We start from the raw sequence: 21014 nt of genomic DNA, 5'->3' as shown, positions 1-21014 counted from the left end.
TTGTTCAGAAAAATAAGGTGCAGGAAGCATAAAACAGTCTTTGCTAATAAATAATTCATTGATGTCAACAGAATGATGTCATGAATGGGGGCAATGTGTAATTTAGTAACCTGGAAGGGAGATGATCCATGATTGCAGAAAGCTTTCACTATAACTGAAGAAGTGAAAGAGAATTGCGTTGTAAATGGCTATAATTGGTAAAACTGATGATTTGAACTAGTATGCAGCTAACACACAGTACCATGAATGTTGTCTTGACTTAGAGGCTGGTATGCTACCATATTCCATCTACAGGTAAGTAACCAAGATACACAAACACCAAGAGAAAGATCCAGAACAAGCTATGCCTGCCTGAAATGCCTCCTAGGGCTGTTTCTTCCTATGTTCCTGTTGCCTATGCTGCTTCATGTCCATACCAATAGCTCTTGGGAGCTCATCCATATGCATTAAACCACATTGTTTTCTTCTCCATAAAACAGTTGGACAACATGATGGGGAGAAGAGGGCCTCCTTACAGAGAACTGGTATGAGGCAGGGTCACAGACATGCAAACTAGAGCCAGAGCTGTAGATACGGAGGGATTTGGATGTTTGATTTTTTTTCTCTTTAAATGTATATATAAGATTGTGATAGTTTTTTCTTGTGTTTGGCTTGGCAGTGTAACTGATGCCAAGTAGGAGAGAGAGGTTGGGTTGTGCAATGCAACAACCAAACACCTTGTATTTTTTGTGCTTGCAGTTATTGCAAGGCACTGGTTGACCATGGAGTGGGGAAATCATTGCTTCTCATTGTTTGAGGAGCTTCCCCATCTTAGGGAATGACAGGGAGGCAGACAATGCCTGTGGGTAGTGCAGCCAGCTAACCCCTGCTCTGGAGGCACTCCAGAGTGGATGCAGCAAATCACAAGCAGTACCTTTCTCCTCCTCCTCCTCCTCTTTTGCTTGCAGTGTGGATCTTGTTCAGCTCTGTGATTTTGTAGGTGTGGGAGCTAAATTTGGTTATGAAGGCTCAGCAGGTATTGAGGACCTTACTGCTCTCAGGTAGTGTGTGGGTTTCTGGGACACCTTGGCTGTTCCTGTGGTACTTTCTCCACTGCAGCTTCTCTTGCCTTGCAGTTGTTTGCCCTCCCTAGAGGCATGTTCAGAAAGTGTCCTCTCATCTTCAGGACGCTGGCTGGGAGGAGTCATTCTGTAGCTAGATCCTTCCTGCTTCTAGAGAGTTACAAGAGACTTGGCACACTGTTACACGTTAAAAAGTAGTGGGGGACTGCAAAGTTAGGTGATGTAAATCACTATCCTCATCAGTTGAAACTGATTGAGGATTCAGAGCATTGTCTTAACCTGCAGTTGGTTTTGTCTGCTGTTATGCAGTCTGTGGTATATGTAGGTGGCAGTCTTGGGCTCCTGAGTAGCTGTTGGTCCACTTGAGTTTCCACCAAAGACTCAGTCATTTACAGCTTTCAGCCCCTTCCTCTTCTTAATTACCACTCTCTGTCCAGCCTTTGGAAGGAGTTGTAGCTCATTAGAAGATAATGAGAGATAATGGTCTTTTTTTTCTTTTCCAGAGGGACGGATGCTCGTTCAGGACATCCCTTCCATCCCCAGCAGAGGGCACTTGGAGAGCACGTCTGAGCTGGTTGTGGACTCCGCCTACTACAGCAGTTTTTACCAGCCGTCCCTGTATCCTTGTTATAACAACCTGTACAATTACTCCCAATACCAGATGGCAGTGGCCAGCGAGCCTTCCTCAAGTGAGACGGGGGGTACAATTGTAGGGTCGGCCATGAAGAACAGCCTTCGAAGTCTCCCAGCAACATACATGCCGAGCCAGTCAGGAAAACAGTGGCAGGTATGATCTCCTCTTTGCTGGCTTCATGGCAGTGCAAAACCAGAATCATACTCCAGGGTGGCATTAGGACCCATTCTGAAAACGTTAGACAAAATGGTCAGCTGCAATGTGGCATAACAAAAGCAGTTCCATTGTGGGACAGTGATAGTGGAATGGATAAATTGCCACAAGCACAAGGGGTGCACTAGCTTGATTTTGTCTTCTGTATTATGTGACAGTAGATCATTAATTGTTTTCCAGAAAAAGAGGCCAACGCAGTTGTCCAAGGTAACATCCTGAGAGCCTCAGGTGTAATTTCCGGGAGGCTTTGCTCTTCAGAAACATGGTTTTTTTTTCCTTGTTCACATCTGAGCTGCTGAGGTGTCCCAGGGGACCATGTTGATGTGCAGTGGTTTGGTTGCAGTCAGCTGAATGTGATGTGGCATATTGCTAGTCGTGTGTTCTTCTAGCAATGGCAGCTCCAGTGCTTGTGATTTTGACTTGTGTAGCTCTGGTTACAGGCAGTACCTGAGAGATTCAAACCAGAGCTCTGTGTACGTTGTTAGGATATAAAGCAAATGAAGCCCTCGCACTCTAGGACTTGATAATCGTAGCCTCCAACTCAGTACCAGTCAAAAACTAGAAAAAGGAGAAATCTGGCAATGTGGGGAATTCTTGGCAAAGTGGAAGCATTTCAGTGGCTCCGGGACTGTTTGGTTTTGGACTGCAGAGATGGTGTTTCTGTGTGAGACTGAGCTGGTAAGGCTGTACTCTCTGAGTCTGTGTATGCTTGTGTCCCTTGTGTAAGGACAGGAGAGGGTAAACCTCTTCTGTAGAGCATCAAGACAGGTCACGCAGCTTCTGCAAAGGCTGTGTTGTGAAACCACTCAACAATGAAATGTCCACCAAAACCTCCTTGTATAAGTGAACAGATAGGTCATCCTGTTTGCTGACAGAGACTTTCTCCAGCCAGGTTTCTCTGGCACAGGGACCAGCTCCAAAAGGGAAGGTTTTTTTTGATACCGAGGAGCTGAAATTAGGTGATTACAGTTAATGTAGCATTTATTGCTATTCCGTGTCCCTTTTTCTGCCATGAGTACAGCTGTATGGGATAAAGAGTTCTCTGTCTTCCTTCTGTGGTGCAAGCCCATGCCATGAGAGCTTTCTTCTCAGCGTGTTGATACATGAAGGTACACCTTTCCAATTGATGGCATCCTCTCCAGCTGATTAATTCAATCACCAGGCCAAGGGGAAAATTAGTTAAGGCTACAGGATTTTGTGTATGGTAATGGGGTAAGGTGCCTAGTGCTTTTTGAACTCTTTTGTTTTGGTTGACTGGGTTAGCCAGGTATAGAAGAGTATTTCAGATAGAGGGTTACCTGTCAAACGTCTGCAGCACTTAGATTGCTGATGCATGAAGGTACCATCACAACACAAATGAAGGGTGGCAATATTTGCCTTGTGAAAACAGTGTTCTTGCAGACTGCTAGTCCCACACTTCACCTAGCACATAGTGTTTGAGGAAGAGCTATGTGAGTATGTTAAAACATGTTAAACCTTGGAATGAAGATGTGGTGTCCTTATGGTTCTGTTGTCACGTACTGTAATTTATATTAAAAGCCTTGGTTTAGAGACTCCGTGTCTCACTTGTGAGATCACCTGTTGCTTGTGGAACCTTTGACACCCTTAAAGAAATAAAAAGCAACTGTGTGATTTCCATAATTCTCTTCAGGCCCTGCAGAAATGTACTTCTGCTTAAGTGCCATTCAGATTCATGAGATCTTGAAGAGGGAAGTAAGGAAAAAATGACACGGTTGGTGTCAAAAAGGACTGTTTTACTTCCACCAGCAGGCTCAGAGCTGTGGATCTCTCTTGTGCGATATATTGCATTATTTTGTTCACCTTTATGTGAATTTAATTATCTGCCACATCTAAAATTTTAATTTCTCCGGAGCAGACCTTATGGGATCCCTCAGTGCTATTTTGGTTAGATGTTAGAGCAGAGAGAATACAGGTGCTGCTTTTTGCTTGAAGAATTGATGTCTCCCCAGCTTCTAAATGCTCTAAAGGCAGGACACATTTCTCCTCTGCAGTAGGGCAGGGTGTAGTTCAAGGTCAATGCTGTGTCACCTACAAGCTGTTTCTTAGACTGATCTGCAAGTAGGATTGCTACTGCTGGAAGAGTTGGGAGTCATAGGTTTTGCATACTCTTACAACAGCATAACATTGCACAAATAATCATAGAAAGTTTTCGTGAGAGGCTAGAAAACGTTTGGTGGCAGTGGGTGTAGTGATGCTGAGGTTGTAAAAACCTGTGTGGCACTGAAGATGGTTTGTTTTAAGGGGAACAAGGTCTCAATTTCTGCACATGGTTAAACATAATTCTGCTCATGTGGGTTACCAGCAGTGGAAGTTCACAGAAATAGTGTTAAATGGAGGATGAGCTTTTCTGTCAAGCACAATAGGGAATTAAAGGAGAGTTTTATTCAAAGCATGATCCTTGCAGAGGATTCAGACCTTGCTTACACCTTCAGGAGATTTTGCTGGCAAATCTGTGCATGGTTATTCTCCTCAGAAGAAACAGGGACTTCTGCTGGGCTGCTTGTACTGACTGAATTTATTTTTTACATGTACAGGATTTCTTAACCAGACTCCAGTAGGAGTACAACTTCTTATCTGACTTATATTTATTGCTACAAGAGTATTGCTATAACTGTTTTGATCAAAGTGTTTGATCTTTGTTTCTTTGCCAGAAGCATAGCTGGGCAGTGCCTTGTGTAACCAAATTAGGGCAGCTTGCTAAGGTGTGAGCTCACAGGAGGGTTTCTTTGATGGTAGAAGTCACCAGTGTGCTCACTGGAAGGTGTGCTAGTTTAAGCTGGGTAGACAAGACACCTGGCTTTTCCAGGCTCAATTCGGCAAAGGCTCGTGGATCCTAGATTAACTTGAACCACACAGGGAGAACTGCATATTTAAAGTAAGCTAACTTCTGGATGCAGACAAGGCCTTGAGCAGCCCAGCTGTCTGCTATTTCAGAATTTAGGGAGCAAGAGAGAGAATAGCCAGGGAGGAAACATGTGAGTGTGTGTGGGATGAGATGAGGATTAATGCATCATTGAGCATTGGCAAATAAACTGAATCACTGAATCTTTAATGTAGATTAATGTCAGATTTCATTAGTCTTTGTTCTTTGCAGAGGCTGGCGTGCTTGAATGGATTCATAAAGGTGCAAATATTTTATGTTTTTCTAGGTTTTCCTCATCTATATACAGTCACACCAGAAGCTGTATGCATCATGATTTGATAAGCATAATGAAGATTATTGTTTTGATTGAGAATCCTTTGGTCATTTATATTCTGCTGCTCCTGCCAGCTCTAAGGCAGATAATCAGATATGTCTGGTGTTGCACCTGAGGAAGAGACAAGCCTAGGTTGGTAGGAAATGTAGCAGATTTGTTGGTTACTGTACCTCTCCTTTCACTCCAGCCCTATGTGATCATCTGGAGTCTCCCTTGAAGCTCTTGTAATTACTTATTACAATGGGAATTTGTGTGCATTCCATCCAGTTAACAGTAAAATCAGTTTGCAGCTAAGTGGGTTAGTGTACTTGGAAGTTGGTGCTTCTGAAATTGGTCTCACTGCAATAGGAGAATACACAGTGATTGCAGCCTTTTCTGTCACAGCAAAAGTAAAACCTTAATGGACACATCTGAATCTAATCAGACTTGATTTTCTAAACTCACAAACTGCTGGCATGTGATCCACAGCACAAGTCTAGTCTGGACTCGTTGTGTGTTAACATCATCCCCAAAAAATGACAGAACTTCTGGTTCACACAGCTAAACCATTAAAAATCAGCAAGATACAGAACGTGTCCCCACACCTGGGGACCAGTGGCTGCTTTTTCTTTGTTATTCCTGTAACTCCAGAGATCCTGCTCCTGGGAAAAGGTTAAGGATGGTGTGGAGGTTTTGGAATTTTCAGAAAACATTTCAGAACTTCATTTCTCTTCTCTTCTCTTCTCTTCTCTTCTCTTCTCTTCTCTTCTCTTCTCTTCTCTTCTCTTCTCTTCTCTTCTCTTCTCTTCTCTTCTCTTCTCTTCTCTTCTCTTCTCTTCTCTTCTCTTCTCTTCTCTTCTCATGCAGCTTGGCAAAGAAGTATTTTCACTTGCAGAACCTCAACTTTTTTGTTCTTTCCTTACACCAGTTTAGAGCAAAAATAAATATGTGTGAGAAACTGGGAAAATTTTTACTTACTTTCTAGTGTGGGATTTACATTTACCATCTGAAAATGAAATATTTAGTATTGCTGATTGAGAAAATTGCTTTTTAAGGATTTCTTAGAAGTACCAAACTTTCAAAAACTCTTTTACTAAATCCAGAAGAATGTGGCTGTGATGGGACAGCCAGGAGTTTAAAGAATAGCCACTTGCTAGTGAAAAAAGATGGCTCTTTTTGACTTCTGCCACCTACTTCTGCTTCCTGGCCCAGTATTCCTCCAAAAAGCCTGTCTCTCTTACAGAAACTGCAGCCATACTCTCCAGAAGTCAGTGTAAAATGTGTGCATGTGTGTGTAAATATATACACATTGTGCAAGTCACCCAAGACAGTCCCAATTTTATGTGTAAGCAGTGAATTATATACTGTATTCATAACATACCCTTCACACTACAGATTTATGCTAAAAGTATCCTAATGTTTCTGACAGCTCATGTGTGACATGAATGCAATCCATATTTCTTGGAGGAGCTAATCTAAGTGGTTTATTTTCCAATACTGCTGATAGGGCTATATCTCTAGGTGTCACTGCAGTTGAGATTCTGATGGTAACATATTGTTTATGGGTCACTGCCTTTGTCTAAAAGAATAGCTTGGAACAGAATAGCAAAGGTTAATTAAGTTTGTCTATCAAGGGGGGACAGATATAGATGTGTCTTGTATTTTCTGTGCTAGAATCAAAGTAAGTCAAGGCAGGGTATCATAGACTCATTTTTTCATTGTGCTGGAAAACATGCTTAGCTGGTTTTAGGAATGAAACACCTTGGGCAGCATGAGTGCAACAGTAGTTGTGAGAGGTCAGCACATAGGCAGTAGCATTGCAAGCTGGGAGAGTTGTAGCAAACCTGGTTTAGAGCTGCAGAAACTGAGGCAGGGAAGTGTTAAACAACTTGAGACAGTCAGACAGGTGACAGAGGGGAAATTACTGCTGCCTGAATTTCCACTTCATTGTCCAGTGGATGCCTTCTTGCCCATGCCAAAAACCAACCTATTTTTGAATTCTGTTGTTTGCAAGCAGTGACACAAATGCAATTTTATGCCCACTAAAATTACGTTAAGATCAAGACAGAAGGAGGAGGTTATGTTAAACTTTAAAGTTTCTCTGATGTTTCCATAATTACTGAGGGTAAGTTTATTGCTGAGTCACAGGTGAAATAAAAGGATGAAAATCCCCAGTAAAGTGATTTGGCCAAGATCATGTGGCACACCAATGGCAGAGCTGAAAGATTGCACTGTGATCTCCTCTGTTGCTTTGAAATTTTTTTCAGCCCTTGTCACCCAGGAGAATCATCTGTGACCTCCTCCTGTCTTTCTTGGAAACAAGCCCCATAGTCAGGATCAACTGCAAAGTGTGAGGGTACTGCTTAAATAACAATGGTGTGCTCACAAGATTGTGTCTGGCAGCTTCTGCAAATAAAATAATTACACAGGTGATGTTTTGGCTAAATAAATATCTGGGAAGGGCAGGACCATTTTCTAATCTCTGAGGTTAGAGAGGTGAGTCACCACTTGGTGCCTGCTTTGACACCTTCCTGTTTCTGGTTAGGCCACCTTCTCTCCTCAGCTCTTCCTTCATGAAGAATATATGTAGAGGTTGTGCAGATGCTGCCAGAAACTTGGGAAGAGGAACTGGGCTTTACATACTCCTCCACCAGCTATTGAGAAAGTTTTTTTACAGGAATGGTCTGATGCAAAATAATTTTCCTCATGTTTTCCCTGGATTTTGCTATGTATTCTGTTACTGTTGGACACAGCTGGAGGGCTGCACTGACCATTTTGCTCAGTGGTGAACGAGTCCTGTGTCCAGCTTATCTGTGCGAGGGAAAACTGTTGCTGCCTCTCTGTTCCTCAAAATGGCTTTTGAAGGCGCAGGGAAAGAATTTCCAGCACACTCATGGCCTTCCACTTCCAATCAGGCTATATTTATTTGTTCATGAATTGTAAGCATCCCACCATTGCTTGCAGTACATCTTTTAAAACATTACTGAGTGCGTGCTGTATTGTACAATTTAGGAGAACCTGTAAATGTTGCATAGGCCAACTGCTGCTCCAATGATATGTGTCTCCCACTAAAGTCTGTGAGGTGCTTGGTGAATCCTGCAGCTGGAGCAGGGCACAAGCAGTGGGTGGCTGGAGGGGAAGCAACTTAGGAGCTCAGATTGCCCCGTGCAAGGAGTAGTGCATGCCTTTCCCTTGTGCAGCTCTTGCTTACCTAAAATACACCTTGTTCTTTTGGCATGTAGCCTGCGGTGATACAAACTAGATCGGTTTGTGGGACTGTCCCAGCTCACACCTGTCTCAGCTTTGCTGTAGGTGTGGAAAGGGCAAGGGAGGCAGGAGACATCAGAAGGCCGGGAATTCTCTTGTGGTCCCTGCATTACCCCAGCATTCTGCCTGGACAGGACCTAGGACAGGATCCCAAACCTGGTACCCGACTGTAGCATTTGGAAAGCTGAACTGCCCCAGGTTGAAAATAATCTGAGTATTCCAGGGCCTCCCTAAGGCTGTCTTGATCTCCTTTTTTGGAATCCCAAAACCTGCAAGGATTCCACGGAGCTGCAGGAGTTAATACAGAATACAGATTCATACAAATGCCCCTTCTCATCAGGTAGTGGTCTCCTAAGCCCCCTTTTTAATGCAGCAGTGAGGTCAAGAATTTTTACAACTGGTTGTTTTTTTATTGTTACTGTAAAATAGGATTGCTAAGCACTATAAAAAGGAAACCTTATGGTTCAGATTTACCGTGGTGTGGATTCTAAACTGTTTAATAAAACAAAACCAAAAGCTTTTAGATTTTCTTCAGTTGTTAATATGCAGCATATTCTTTGCAGAGCCAAGCCTCTGGCTGTCAGCTGAACTGTGGTTCGTAGACTTGGTGTGGGTAATAAGATTATAAAACATGTCTCTTGCTAGCCAGCTACCACACACTAATAATAATAGTAGTAATAATTCATTGCATCTAGGGATTTTAAGTGAGTTGTTTTTTTAAGAAATGGAGAAAACCCCTAAAAGAAGTGTTGAAAAGAGGCAGATCACTGGATCCACTCTACAGGGAGGGGAAACGTGTGCGTGATTGAGTCAGTGACAGGGAGTGATCCTTCCATTTTGTTACAGCTGAAATAATGCTGTCCCCTGCAAGCAACCTTTTCTCAGTTGTACATACTCATATGGTCTTGCACAAGGGAGAAGCAGAGCTGTGAGATCTGTGAATGATGCCCTGCCCCACCAAGGCAAGGAAGACTGCAACACAGCAGAGATGAGTTTGCTAACTTTTGTTTTCTCCCAATACTTCCAGGGCTCTTGAGGTTTGCAGGTGTGCAGATTCAAAATGCACTTTGGACTGTGCTTTTGGGCAGTTTGTACTGCACAGCAGCAAGGTTTTGTTGAGGGAGTCTTGTTTCCAGAAAGGAGAGTGCCCTTCGTCAGAAGAGGAGAAGCAATGTCAGTGGTTCTTTTGAGTTCAGTCTTCCTCAGGATGACTCATTAAGTTTTTGAAGAGCAATTTACTATTTATTCTGGGTGAAACTTCAGTGTGTGTTTAACTTCTTCTGCATGTGGAAGTAGAAAACAAAAATTTTAACTATCACTTTAATTTGTAGTAGAAAAACTCTTAACTTTCACAGGCTAAAAGCAAGTCCCTCAGTATATGTGCAAGTATATGCAACTATGCTGCTGTCAGAAGTCAGGCAGAGGTTCACTTCGCTTCCTGTGAACAGCCACCATTCTCTCTCTCTCTCTCTCTCTCTCTCTCTCCACTTAATCTCACTGCAAACATGCCTCAGAGAGCACCAAGAGGATTTTATGTGGCTCGGGCCACATTATTTGAAGCATATGAAAATGGATATGAGATTCTTTTTACCCTTGGGACCCTTGGAAAACAAAAGGGTTGACTGCATTCTGGGGTGGTTCTGGGAGGTGCTGATGTCTGCTACCACCAGGACCAGACCCTGTAAGTCAGCTGACATGGGATAGCCTTCTGAGACAGCTGGTTCACACCCAGCCTTCCCTGCTCCCTGGCTCTGAGCTTTGCAGCCTGGGAAGGGCTGAGGGGCAGTGCTTCAGGCACAGCTGGGAGACCCAAGGGAGCCACAATGGAGACCAGGGAGCAGACCTATGGTGGGACGTAGCTGAAAAGGCTGCCAAGCATGTCTGCTTACACAGACATTGTGTGATGGCATAGCTGGATGTGCATTATTGTTGGCGCTGCTACTTCCATAACCAGTACAAAACTCTGATGTTTTGTGTCTGCCCAGAAGCTTTCCATCTTTCAGTCATTCACTTCCCAGCATACTTAGGGAAACCAGCTAGTGTTATCTTTCTGTTGAAAATATTAATCTTGTAAAGTGGTTTGACTGCATTTTTGGAGCAGAGGCCATGTTGCATTGTAGGGCTTTGTAACAAGTAATAGTAGTTGGTTGTTCTTTCATAAAACACAAATTTAAGAAAGCATTACCACTTCTCTGAGATCAGTTTGGATGATATGAGGGCATTGGAATAGGATAAACTTTGGTTTCTGACTGTTGCCACTTTGCTGCAATGTGTGGAAGGGAAAAGGGGTATCTGGTGGATGCCGTGTTGGCATAGCAGACCTGTTGGCTGGTGTCCAGTTGTGGCTCCACAACTAGCCTCTTGTGTAATCTAAACACAGCTTGCTTTTTTCAGTAACTCAGGAAAATGTTTTTGCTATCTTACGGTGTTGTAAGAAAAACAGTGTGTTTGTTTCTGCGTGTGTCACTGCTCAATGCCGTGGAGTATATCCTGTGAGAGTCGGTCAATAGGACTGTCCTCCTTAGCCACGCAGCAGGTCCCTGGCAGAGCAGTTACCCCCAGTCTGAGATGGGTTAGTCTTTGGGGGGGTGTAGGAGCTGCATGGACACTTCACCTCTGACACTGGCCAGGTGTATACGCTTGTCTGTGCCATAAGCTGGGGATTTGGTGGGAAGCTGCTTGCAGTGAAGAGTTCTTGCTGGTGTGCCATATGCATCTCCATCTGCAGTAAGATAAAACAGCCATAGGTCTGCTGCTGCTGCTGCTGCTGCTGCTGCTGCTGCTGGGTCACATCTCATACCACACAACATGTAGCTGGTCAGTGTGGGAAGACTCTGAAGCCACCAAATCAAAAACACAAGGCCAGCATGTCCGAGTTTTACTTCCTGTGCATCCACTGTCACCTCCTTCAAAGCCGTGGAGGAGTGTGGGGGAGGGATAGTGGAATGCCTCCATGACATTGGGGCTTGGCTCTCACAGGCTGCTGTTGCATTTCTCTCTCCTGACAGGTGAAAGGCATGGAGAGACACCATGCCGTCAGCTCCCAGTACCGCATGTGCTCCTACTACCCACCTGCCTCCTACCTGGGACAGGGGGTTGGTGCTCCCATGTGCCTCCCCCAAATCCTGACCTCTGAGGACATCCCCTCCTCCTCGGAGTCAAAAGCGAGAGGTAAGTGCACCCACTGGGGCACATGACACCACCTTTCCTTGGACCCGCACCCAGGAGGTGTGGGTTGCTGCTGGGAAGGGAGCTAAGCATAATAAAGTAGCTGTTTTAGAGATAGTGACTAATTTCTGGAAGGCTTTAGTGTGGTGGCAAAGTAAGGCTAATGGTGTACAGACATGCAGTCTTCACTTCAGAAGCTTCATGGTTCAGGAGTTCAGTCAGCTGTACCTTCTATCTCTTAATTCTTAATATCTTAATATCTCTATCTTACTTATCTCTTAAGTTGTGCAGCTGTACTCGAGATGCTGTCTTTGGTGCTTAGCACCTGGCTCCCTCACAGGAGTAAATAACCATCTTTGCTTCAACCTCCAAATTACCTTCTCCAAAATGCTGTGATTTTTTCCACAGGCCTCCCATTGAGTCTTTGCCATCCTTTCTGAACAACATGTGGTAACTGCTGCATCCCAACCATATAATGAAGCCCTTTACAGACTTGCATCCAGGTTTTTTTTTCAAACTCATACCATATTACTTAATTTAAAACTACTGCAGATAAATCTTTCTTTCCATGTTGTGTTTCAGACTGTCCTAAGGATTACTGTAATCTGCAGTAATTTCAGCGCTGGTGAATTTACCCTGTGGTTTTGACAATGTTTCTCACACTTCCTTGTTCCCTTAGTCCCATAGCAGACAGTGCTAACACAGGTGTTAATATGGCTCTGCTGGAGTAATCCAACTCCACTGAGCTGCCTCTCCATCACTGAATCAGGTCAGTAACTGATGCTGGAGAAATACGAGAAACAGAGAATAGAATCTTCACACTCTCTGGCATTCAGAGGTATCCTGAGCCAGGACAATAAGCTTTTCATACATTTTGTTTCTCTGTACCAATCAACTTGGCTTAATTTTGTAATGTCTGTAGGAAGTATATTTTTTCATTTACTTCACACCTGCCAAGTCTTAGTGGGTTGTTTTTGTTTGTTTTTTTTTTTATTTCACAGAGTCACAGCACTGATAACAGCATCCATCCTCATCTGCTTCTCTTTCCTTCTACACTGAAATTAGTTTTCTCCTTTTCTGTCTGGTGGAAGGATATATGTTGATAGGTTCCATAATTGTTCTCAGTCGTAGTCCTTCTGTGGCTGAAGTCTTGGTGTCTGTTTCAGTTGTGTCATGACAGGACCTTAAGGATTCAAATGATGTTTTGGAAGGTGAAGTGTATATGTGGCTTGTGTAAGTCAGCAGTGAGCCCTCGTATTCACTGACTCCAGAATCATTTTTGTTGAGGAGGTGGCTGTTCTTACATAGTGGCTGTTTCTGAAAGTCTTCCAACTAACAGTGGCATGTTAGATAGATGAAGAAATAATACATGGTATGATGAAACCTTAGACTTTTTCTCCTTCTGCAGTAGTTTTAAATGGCTTAGAGAAATCAGTGATCCTTGGTTCATTTTCCTTCTCTTTTCTTCAACTTTATTTTATTTCCTCTTTTCTAACCACCACTGAACAGTGACGTCTTCCTTTCTGCCCATTGGTTGGAGAAGTAGTTGGTTTTATGCTCAACTGCGGTTGACACTTTTTCTTGCATCCATCACTACTAACTCACTAAGAAGTCTTACCAGCCAAGTGTTTTTAAAAACAGACAAAAGACCTTATACCCTTTGTTCCCAAATGCACTTCAGCAATTTTTCATCACTCTAGAAAAAAATTATACGTAATGTTCCACTGATTTTTAAACTGCATAAATACTGTATTTTCAATAATCCCTGACTGCTTCTCCAGACACTATTCCACACACAGATATTGTTCCCTAAGTTACACCATCAATCAGAAACCGACAAGCAGTGAGATGTAATTTACTGAGATCAAACAGCATTTTCCAGACTCTGAAGAAGTGTTTTTCCATAGCAGGGAGCTTGTGGGTAAAAGAGGCACCAATGTTTTTGGAAGAAATTTGAACCCATGAGCAGCATCATAGCCAACAGGCTTCTTAGAAGCATCTTCTTAGGCATGTTCTTGGAAGAGATGTTTTTACTTTTTCTGTCTACAGACAAAGTGATATTCCCAGGAAATACGTGATTTACTCTTCCATGACATTTTTCTTCTGGTGCTTTTCACAGACCTCAGAGGTTTCTTGCCTCTTTATTGTCACCTGTGTGAGTGCTGAGTGGATACTGTGTATTAAAGAGGATCGGTTGTTTCCCCAAATATTGACTGCACACGTTGCAGTTGCTGTCTCCTGCAAAAGACACGGTCTTAAGTATTTCTCTGTTGATTGTTGGGCTGAATTTTTTGTCCAGTGCCTGGCTTCCTTTGTTAAGAAGCCTAAGTGACATCTTGCTGCAAGGCTAGTGGTTGCTACTTGCTGAAGACAACTCTAGTGCATGTTTTAAAGAAGCAAATCATACTTTATTAATTTCTTTTGTATGTTTGAAGTGGAAGTCACGCTCAGAGACTTCCTTTTTAAAATATGCATTGATGGATTTTAGATCCGGAAGGGAACATAATTTGCTATATGATGTAGACTGTAAAACCTAACCTAAACTCCTGCAGCAAACCTGTAACTATATTTTTGAGATCTCTGTGAAGACCTAACGTATTCCTAACCCAGAAATTTTGCAGAAGGGTAACAATGTGCTTAGAAGAGCTGCAGGTCAAAATAAAAAATTGATTTTTTAGACACATTTTCAAAACATCCAAAATGTGCATCTTTAGGAACAATGGCTTTTAAATTCCCAGTCATGAGTCTTCAGTAGTCTTAAAACACACACATGCAGTCTAATACCCGCAATTCAGCTGCAACTTCAGCATTATAGAGGCTTTGCCAGTTCATGTGTTGCCTTGGTATTTAAGTGACACCATTTAACTAATTTTGTTCTGGGAAGTTAACTTCCTGCTTAGACCAGTTACAGTAAGAGGGATGAGAGATGAACTAGCAGATCTACACTTTCTTTCTGCCACTGATACGAAGATCTCTGGAAGGTTCTAGCACTTGTGTAGGACCATCATGGCATGTTACAGTGTCTTGCATGTAGTAATGGGCTGACGTTTTCTGAGTGGCAAAATACCATCAGTCAACCTCCTTGCAGTCTGAAGAGTTTCCAAGTAAAATATTTTGCTTCCAGCTAAGCACAGCTGCTGCCTTTTCAGCAGAAACTGGAGAAAAAAGGGGGGACAAAGTTGATGAACCAATCAATGACAAACAACAAAAAGGTGTTTTTAGAAGGCTTCCTTAGGTCACCAAGTTTTAAGTTTTAGGCAGTAATTTCTAGGTAGGAGGGAGATTTTATACAAATTATTTCCTTCTTTTTTCTTCAAAAGCAGTAGGAGGAAAATGTATATGAGAAGGTTGTCAAGTCTTGTGCATGTGCATGCAAAAGCATCATTTTGGAAGACAGGCTGAGAAGTGGGGATGTGAGAGTGGGACACAACAAGGTATTTAATCTCCAAAAGCCAAATACTTTGTTTCTGTGGGACAGTTGCATGCTTCTTTTTTTTCTTTTTTTCTTTTTTTTTTTTTTCTCTTTTTTTTTTTTTTTTCAGTGAAGCTTCTTCTTAGGTTTGGCTCACTACCCAGAATAGTCTTAACACCTTCCACGGATTTGCAGTCAGACACTCCAGCATTTGTAATTGTGAAATACCCTGTGCAAGACCTTGGTTTGAGAGAGCAAGAAAGGACATGCGAGGCACGTGCCTCACTCTGGGTCCTGTTTCTACTGCATGAAAGTTCAGCATTTGCTTATCTGTATGGAAGTTTTCCAGGTCTGGGAAAGTGACAGAAGAATTTAATATTTAAATAGAAAGATGGAAAAGATAAATATCTCTGTATCTGCAGACACTTGTGATTTTAGAATAGTTACCTGGTCTTAAAGTTGGCATGGAGTAAAACCTCCTCTATGTCATCATTGTGTGAATTGTTGAAATAATTGTGCCATATATCTGGCTGTGGTGAAAAAGATGCCTTGCATTTAAATTTTTGTTCCAGCTGCTGGACAGATTTGGTTTTTTTTTATTTTCCTGTCCTAAGTGTTGTGAGTGTTGGAAATACAAGGAATTCAGGACTGGAGCAGTGCTGTGTTTGCACGTTAAGCAGGACTCTGAACGTTCTCCCAAAGACATGTTAGAAAAGATGATACTTTGATGCAGAAAACATCAGCAGTTTTGTGTGAATAAGCAAACATCATTTTATGAAGAAGAACATTTCTTGTAACAGGTTTTCTGTGTCAGTATAACAGCTTCTAGCTCTGAAACACTTTTTCACAGTCCTTTCAAATAGCAGGTATCCCCAGTTTTACAGCTGTGGAAGTGACACACACATTTCCAGAATCTGCATTTAGAGACTCACCCTTGCTACTGTGCTTGGATGCTGCATCAACAGCAGTCCTGAGCCATGGGAAAAGCCCAGCCGAACTGGAGCAGCTCTGTAAAGAGCCTCTTCCAGTAGTTCCACAAGAAAGGGCATGTTGGAAGCAGTCTGCCTGCTTAAGATAAAAAGTTTCACTTTGACAAAAGCATTGCTGGAATGCAAGGAATGCTATGTGCCCCAGAAACATGCTTGAGAGGTGAAAAGATTGGTTGCTTTCTTCCCAACTGGGTTTTTGTGCACCAGAGTCATTCCGTTTTTTGCGGCTTCCTAGATGTTGTAATTTTGCATGAACATATGTCCTAGAAGTGAATGCCATGGCAAACGAGTAACACTTCAGAGCCACAGGTGGAACCTGGCTGTAGGTTCAGAGAGGTCAAGAAGTCTGGTAAGCAAAAGATTACTGAGACCATTTCCTTGAACCTGAACTGCTTTCTGCAAGCATCAAAGTTACAAAGACGGCACTGCAAACAAAGCCGACTGGTTTGATGTTGCTGAGAAATGCTGCCCAAAGAGCAGCAAAAAGCCTTGCCTCTGTATGCCTCTGTATGCCTCTGTATGCTCTTAATTTGCAGCCAGCTCAGAAGATGTACTGACAAATCTAGACTAATAAAGTTCTTAGGAAATGTGAAACAATTGTAGCAGATAGCCCAAATTCTCTTCTCTCAGCCAGCTAGCCACAATCTGTGTAAACTTAAGAGTAGCTGTTTCAGTCACAGGCAGTGCAGGTGTTTCCAGGTGTGAGACATACTTACTTTATTCCTTTTCTGTGCTCCTCTTTGGAGAGCATCACCAGAAATCATCTCGAGTTTGGAAGAGTTTCAGCAGCAGAGTATATGGGGAGGATAAAATTTTGCACCAAGAAGTTCATCAATGTTTAGCTTGTATGTTACGTATGTGTGTCTATCTATGTATCTTTCGCTTAAAAAGTGACCTCTACTCAAGAATAATTGTCCTTTATGATGAAAGAACAAGCAGTTTTTGCTGAAAATTCAAGACTCTCGTTTCCAGTATCATTTTACATCAAACTTTTAGCAATGGATTTTGAAATAGCATTAAAGGAGAGGAAAAGGGTAAGGATCTAAATCAGTATGTCTTCTACAGTTAGTTCACGTGGGTAACTTGAACTTGGGGTAACTGTTTATTTTTTGTGCGTTCTCATTTCTGCTTCTTGCAGTCCTCAGTGGTTATGCTGCATGCAACTTCCCTTTGGCACTGATTACAAAGATGGTGAGCAGATTTTGTATTACATTTTTGTATGTCTTAATTATGTTGCATGTGCATTGCAATGCTTTATAGATCTCCTTAGGAAGATGACTTTTTAACATGTCGTTTTCATTGAAAATTTGAATTTTGGGTATAGCTGAGCAGACAGTTTTTGAGCATGGCCTTTTTTTACCTTTTAAACTAATTGGGTTGCTAAACCTGATTCATGACAGTATTAATCATACTTGGTAATTTCAATAGTTGTAATTGCAGCTGTCAAAATACATTTGAGAATGTAAGGCATATTAAGTATAAGCTCATTTTTCTGTGTGTGGAAACTTTTTTTATAAATTACTAGTCTGTGTTCTAAATGAGATTATATTAGTGAAGATTTGAGCAATATTTAAACAACTTAACAAGGTCTGGTGGGAATTCCTAGAAATGAAGTAATATGAGCAATTTAATTTTTTTTCATTCTTCTTTAGTTCAGTCCTGATTAAAAGGCTCATTTTAGTAGTTTCTTGTCTAAATGCAACATTTATGTTATGCTCACTCAAAAGCACACAGAGCAGCTTTGCATTGGAGTGCAGAATTACAGGCTTGTTTCATGACTTTCGATTCACAGGTTTTGCTGGTTCATGTCAGGGCAACTTACAAACCCTCGTGGTTTGATCTGGGAGGAGCCACTGGTTCTGCCTCAAGAGTAGTAGAAAAAACTATTTTTGAAGGCTTTCCACCTGTTTTTGTAGAAACACAGGTATTTCTGGACTGAGGCTTTAGCAGCCCCTAGCAGGAATTTTAAGCTCTTGTGGAAGCTGTATGGGAATGCCTTCATTTTTCAGCATTCTAGCAAGAGAGAGTGGGACAGCCTGAACCCTCAACAGTTGCCAGTGGCACCCCATTCTCCCCCCCACCTGCAAAATCACATGCACATGTTTATCATAGTTATTAGAGAGTTTTTCTTCATGGGATGTATTTTTCCATTGTTTAGTATTTTGTGGATCAAAGGATGCAGCGTTTTTGAAATTGAAGCCTGCATTTTGTTTTGTGTTTTGGGCTTTGGGTTGTAAAACAGGGTTTGAGGAAAGTCCTTCTATTCTGAGGAAACTTAAATCAGTGGTACAGTTGGCCCAGGCAGGTGCCAGATCCAAAGCAGTACATTTATGTGTACTGCCAAGATCTCTTCATTTCTTCGGTTTCCTTCTATGCAAGGAAGTTTGCAGTGTCCCATCAGTCCCAGTAGGGAAAGCCTTGCTGAGGGTGCAGCAGAGAGCCAGCAGTGGGAGAATGGTTCCACCCAGGTAGCACTGGGTCCTGCACAGGGCATCAGCATCTCTCTGTGCACCTGCCAGGGTGCTGTCCTGGAACACATAATGGCTCTGTTAGCTTTCCTTGGACACCTTCATTCTTCTGCTTTGGAGTCTCTTAGCAGAGGGAGGTTTCTCAGTGCCTCCTGCATTTACAAGCATTTTAGAGCTATATATTGAGAAGACCAGTGGCTGATACCCTCTGCACCCCGGACTTAACTTTCTGCATGTATAAGCTGCTCTTTATGTCAGATGGTGGATGTTACACAGCTGATGAGGCTGTATGGGCTTTTTTCTTCATGTTTTAAAGAATGTTGGGTCCTTTACTGAAAAAATCAACACTATCAGCTGATCTTTCTTTTACACCTGGTATGGTGTTGATACTCTAAATATATTACCTCTGGATACAGAATCTTTCCCACTGCAACAGAAATTGGTGGAAATCAACCATCAGACATTCCCATAAAGTGATAGAACAAATGAAGACATCTTGTCAGGACAGTAGTGATTAACCAGGCATTGTTTGTAATTGTAGCAGTGATACCTGCTGGCCTCTTCACTTTGGTTTAATGTGCAGTTGCATCCTTCTAACTTGTCTGGTTAAAAAAAGAGAGAACTCCATATTCAGCTGTAATCTTTTCAGTGCATGAGAGCCTATCTGGACCACCTTGCAGTTCATGCCAGTTTTGCAGCTCAGGTGAGAGTCTACGTCTGAGCTAGTTCTTCTGCAGCTTCTTCTGCTTACAGAGTAACCCTGTGCAGATTGTGAGAAACTCTAGAAAAATAAGTGTTACTGAGTTCTAAAGAAAAAGAGAAAAGAAAATTAATTACTAAGGCTCTGTAGTGTAGGCTGCCCTTTCCTCTTGAAAGCAGCTGAATTGTGATTCTTTGCAAGTGGCTGTTGCAATCCATGGTGCTGCTCCCAGAATGATTTCAGGGGAAACAAAGAAGGGTAGCATCTGTTCCTGCTGCCATGCTTGCATGCTATGAGTTTTCCTTCTTCTCCTTTCCCCTGTCACAAAAGCAAACTTCTGACAGAAAAGAAGTAGCTTTCCTACAAGCAGTGGGCAAAGCTGCTGGAGGGTGTTGGACTGTTATGTATAACTGCACAAGATAACAGGGAATTGTCATGTGGGAGCAGGACCAGACAGCCTATAATTAATTCTGCCTGTTTATAAATCTACATATTTATATTGTATGTGTAAATAATACTGATGTATGTTCCCTGCACTTGATGTACATAACCCTGCAGGGCAGGGTAGGGTTCAGATACCAAGGCTACTTAACAGGCTTTCTTAATTTGGCAGCCATCAGTGTGCCTGCCTATCAGACATTTTTAATTCTATGATTCAGTGTAGCCAATGAGTTTTATTTCCAGTGCTCCTCACAGGCATAGCTCAGGCCAAGTACAAGTTGAATAACCTTCAGGAAAGCTGTGCTGTCCTTTTGTCGGCCGCTGTCTTTGAAAATTGCCTGCAGAGTTAGTGAGCAGGAACAGTTAAGATTTACAAACAATGATGAAGCTTGTCATGCATCTTTCACCATTCATCATCTGGGTGCCGTGGCTGGGCGGTGAAGTGTTCTTCATAAAAACCAGCTCAGTGTGAAATACACCTCGCAGCAATGTTTACTGCTCTGAAACTCGTCAGCAGCCCTTTATAGTAAATCCAGATTGCGATGTGACATTACAGTATATCATTGCAGAGCGCGCTGGGGTTTACACTAGGAATGAGTGCAGTTCACACCAGATGAGATGTCGAAATTGAGTTATGTAGGAATTTGGCTGTTATATGGGGATAGCTTTTGTTTTCTGAGGACTGAAAGTTAGCTTTATATATATAATATATATAATCTACACATACCTGCACTTGTGTGTGGGTGCCTATATCAATAGACACGGATATATAGATACACATACACTATATGTACAAAGACTGCATACACACACAGATTTCTCTGATGGGACCCTGTCTTACATTTATGCTATTTCTTAATACATATTGCAGTATTTTGTTAAAGTGCTGCGTTTCAGCGTTAGCTCTTCCGTGAAGTAGCCATTTATTTCCAAAAAATCCTTTTTTCAACAAGTTTTCTATCTATGGTAGAGATGATGGATGCAGTTGGCTGGTTACCACTGAAACAGAGCTGAACAGGTTTGGAGGTTTTTATGTGTAAATGTCTCCTAGAGCTTGGAAGATGAAGCACTGAGCCAGAAGATTTGGGGAAAACTTAGGGAGAAGCTTTAAAATACAAAAAATACAGAAGTTACTTTACGCCTGTGCTGAGATTGGACACATTCTCCGTGCTTGTGTTAGTCCTTTCAATTGCAGCATGAGCACAAGGTCATTGAGAATAGGATAAAATAGTAGGTGCCGTTGTCTAATTACAGAAGTGGGAAGTCAGTTCAAAGCACAAGCGAGACACTCTGTGTATAAGTAAGTCAAGACTGAGTCTTTGGAGATAAATGTCTTGGGCATCTGATGGTCTGAGAAACACCTCTGAAGTTAAGCAGTAATAGCTACATAAAGTGGAAGGCATCCCATGCTGGTTGGCCTACAGACAAGGACAAAAACTTGTTTCAGTAAAAGTTAGGTGGTAG

General features: G+C 42.2%; 1 protein-coding gene across 4 annotated transcripts in view; it reads left to right on the top strand.

Annotated features, from left to right (window-relative positions):
- Positions 1-21014, top strand: part of DMRT1 (doublesex and mab-3 related transcription factor 1) — a 59441-nt gene that overhangs the window by 22095 nt on the left and 16332 nt on the right. For all 4 annotated transcript variants that reach the window (XM_086866764.1, XM_086866765.1, XM_086866763.1 and 1 more), the window contains exons 3-4: positions 1565-1848; positions 11381-11543. In XM_086866764.1, the coding sequence (XP_086722890.1) occupies positions 1565-1848; positions 11381-11543 (447 nt within the window). The remainder of the gene's footprint in view (positions 1-1564; positions 1849-11380; positions 11544-21014) is intronic.

Source organism: Cyanistes caeruleus, chromosome Z (assembly GCF_971803275.1).
Source record: "Cyanistes caeruleus chromosome Z, bCyaCae1.hap1.1, whole genome shotgun sequence".
Taxonomy (NCBI): Eukaryota; Metazoa; Chordata; class Aves; order Passeriformes; family Paridae; genus Cyanistes; species Cyanistes caeruleus.
Note: the sequence above shows the minus strand (reverse complement) of the source record. Positions and strands in the feature narration are given on the sequence as shown.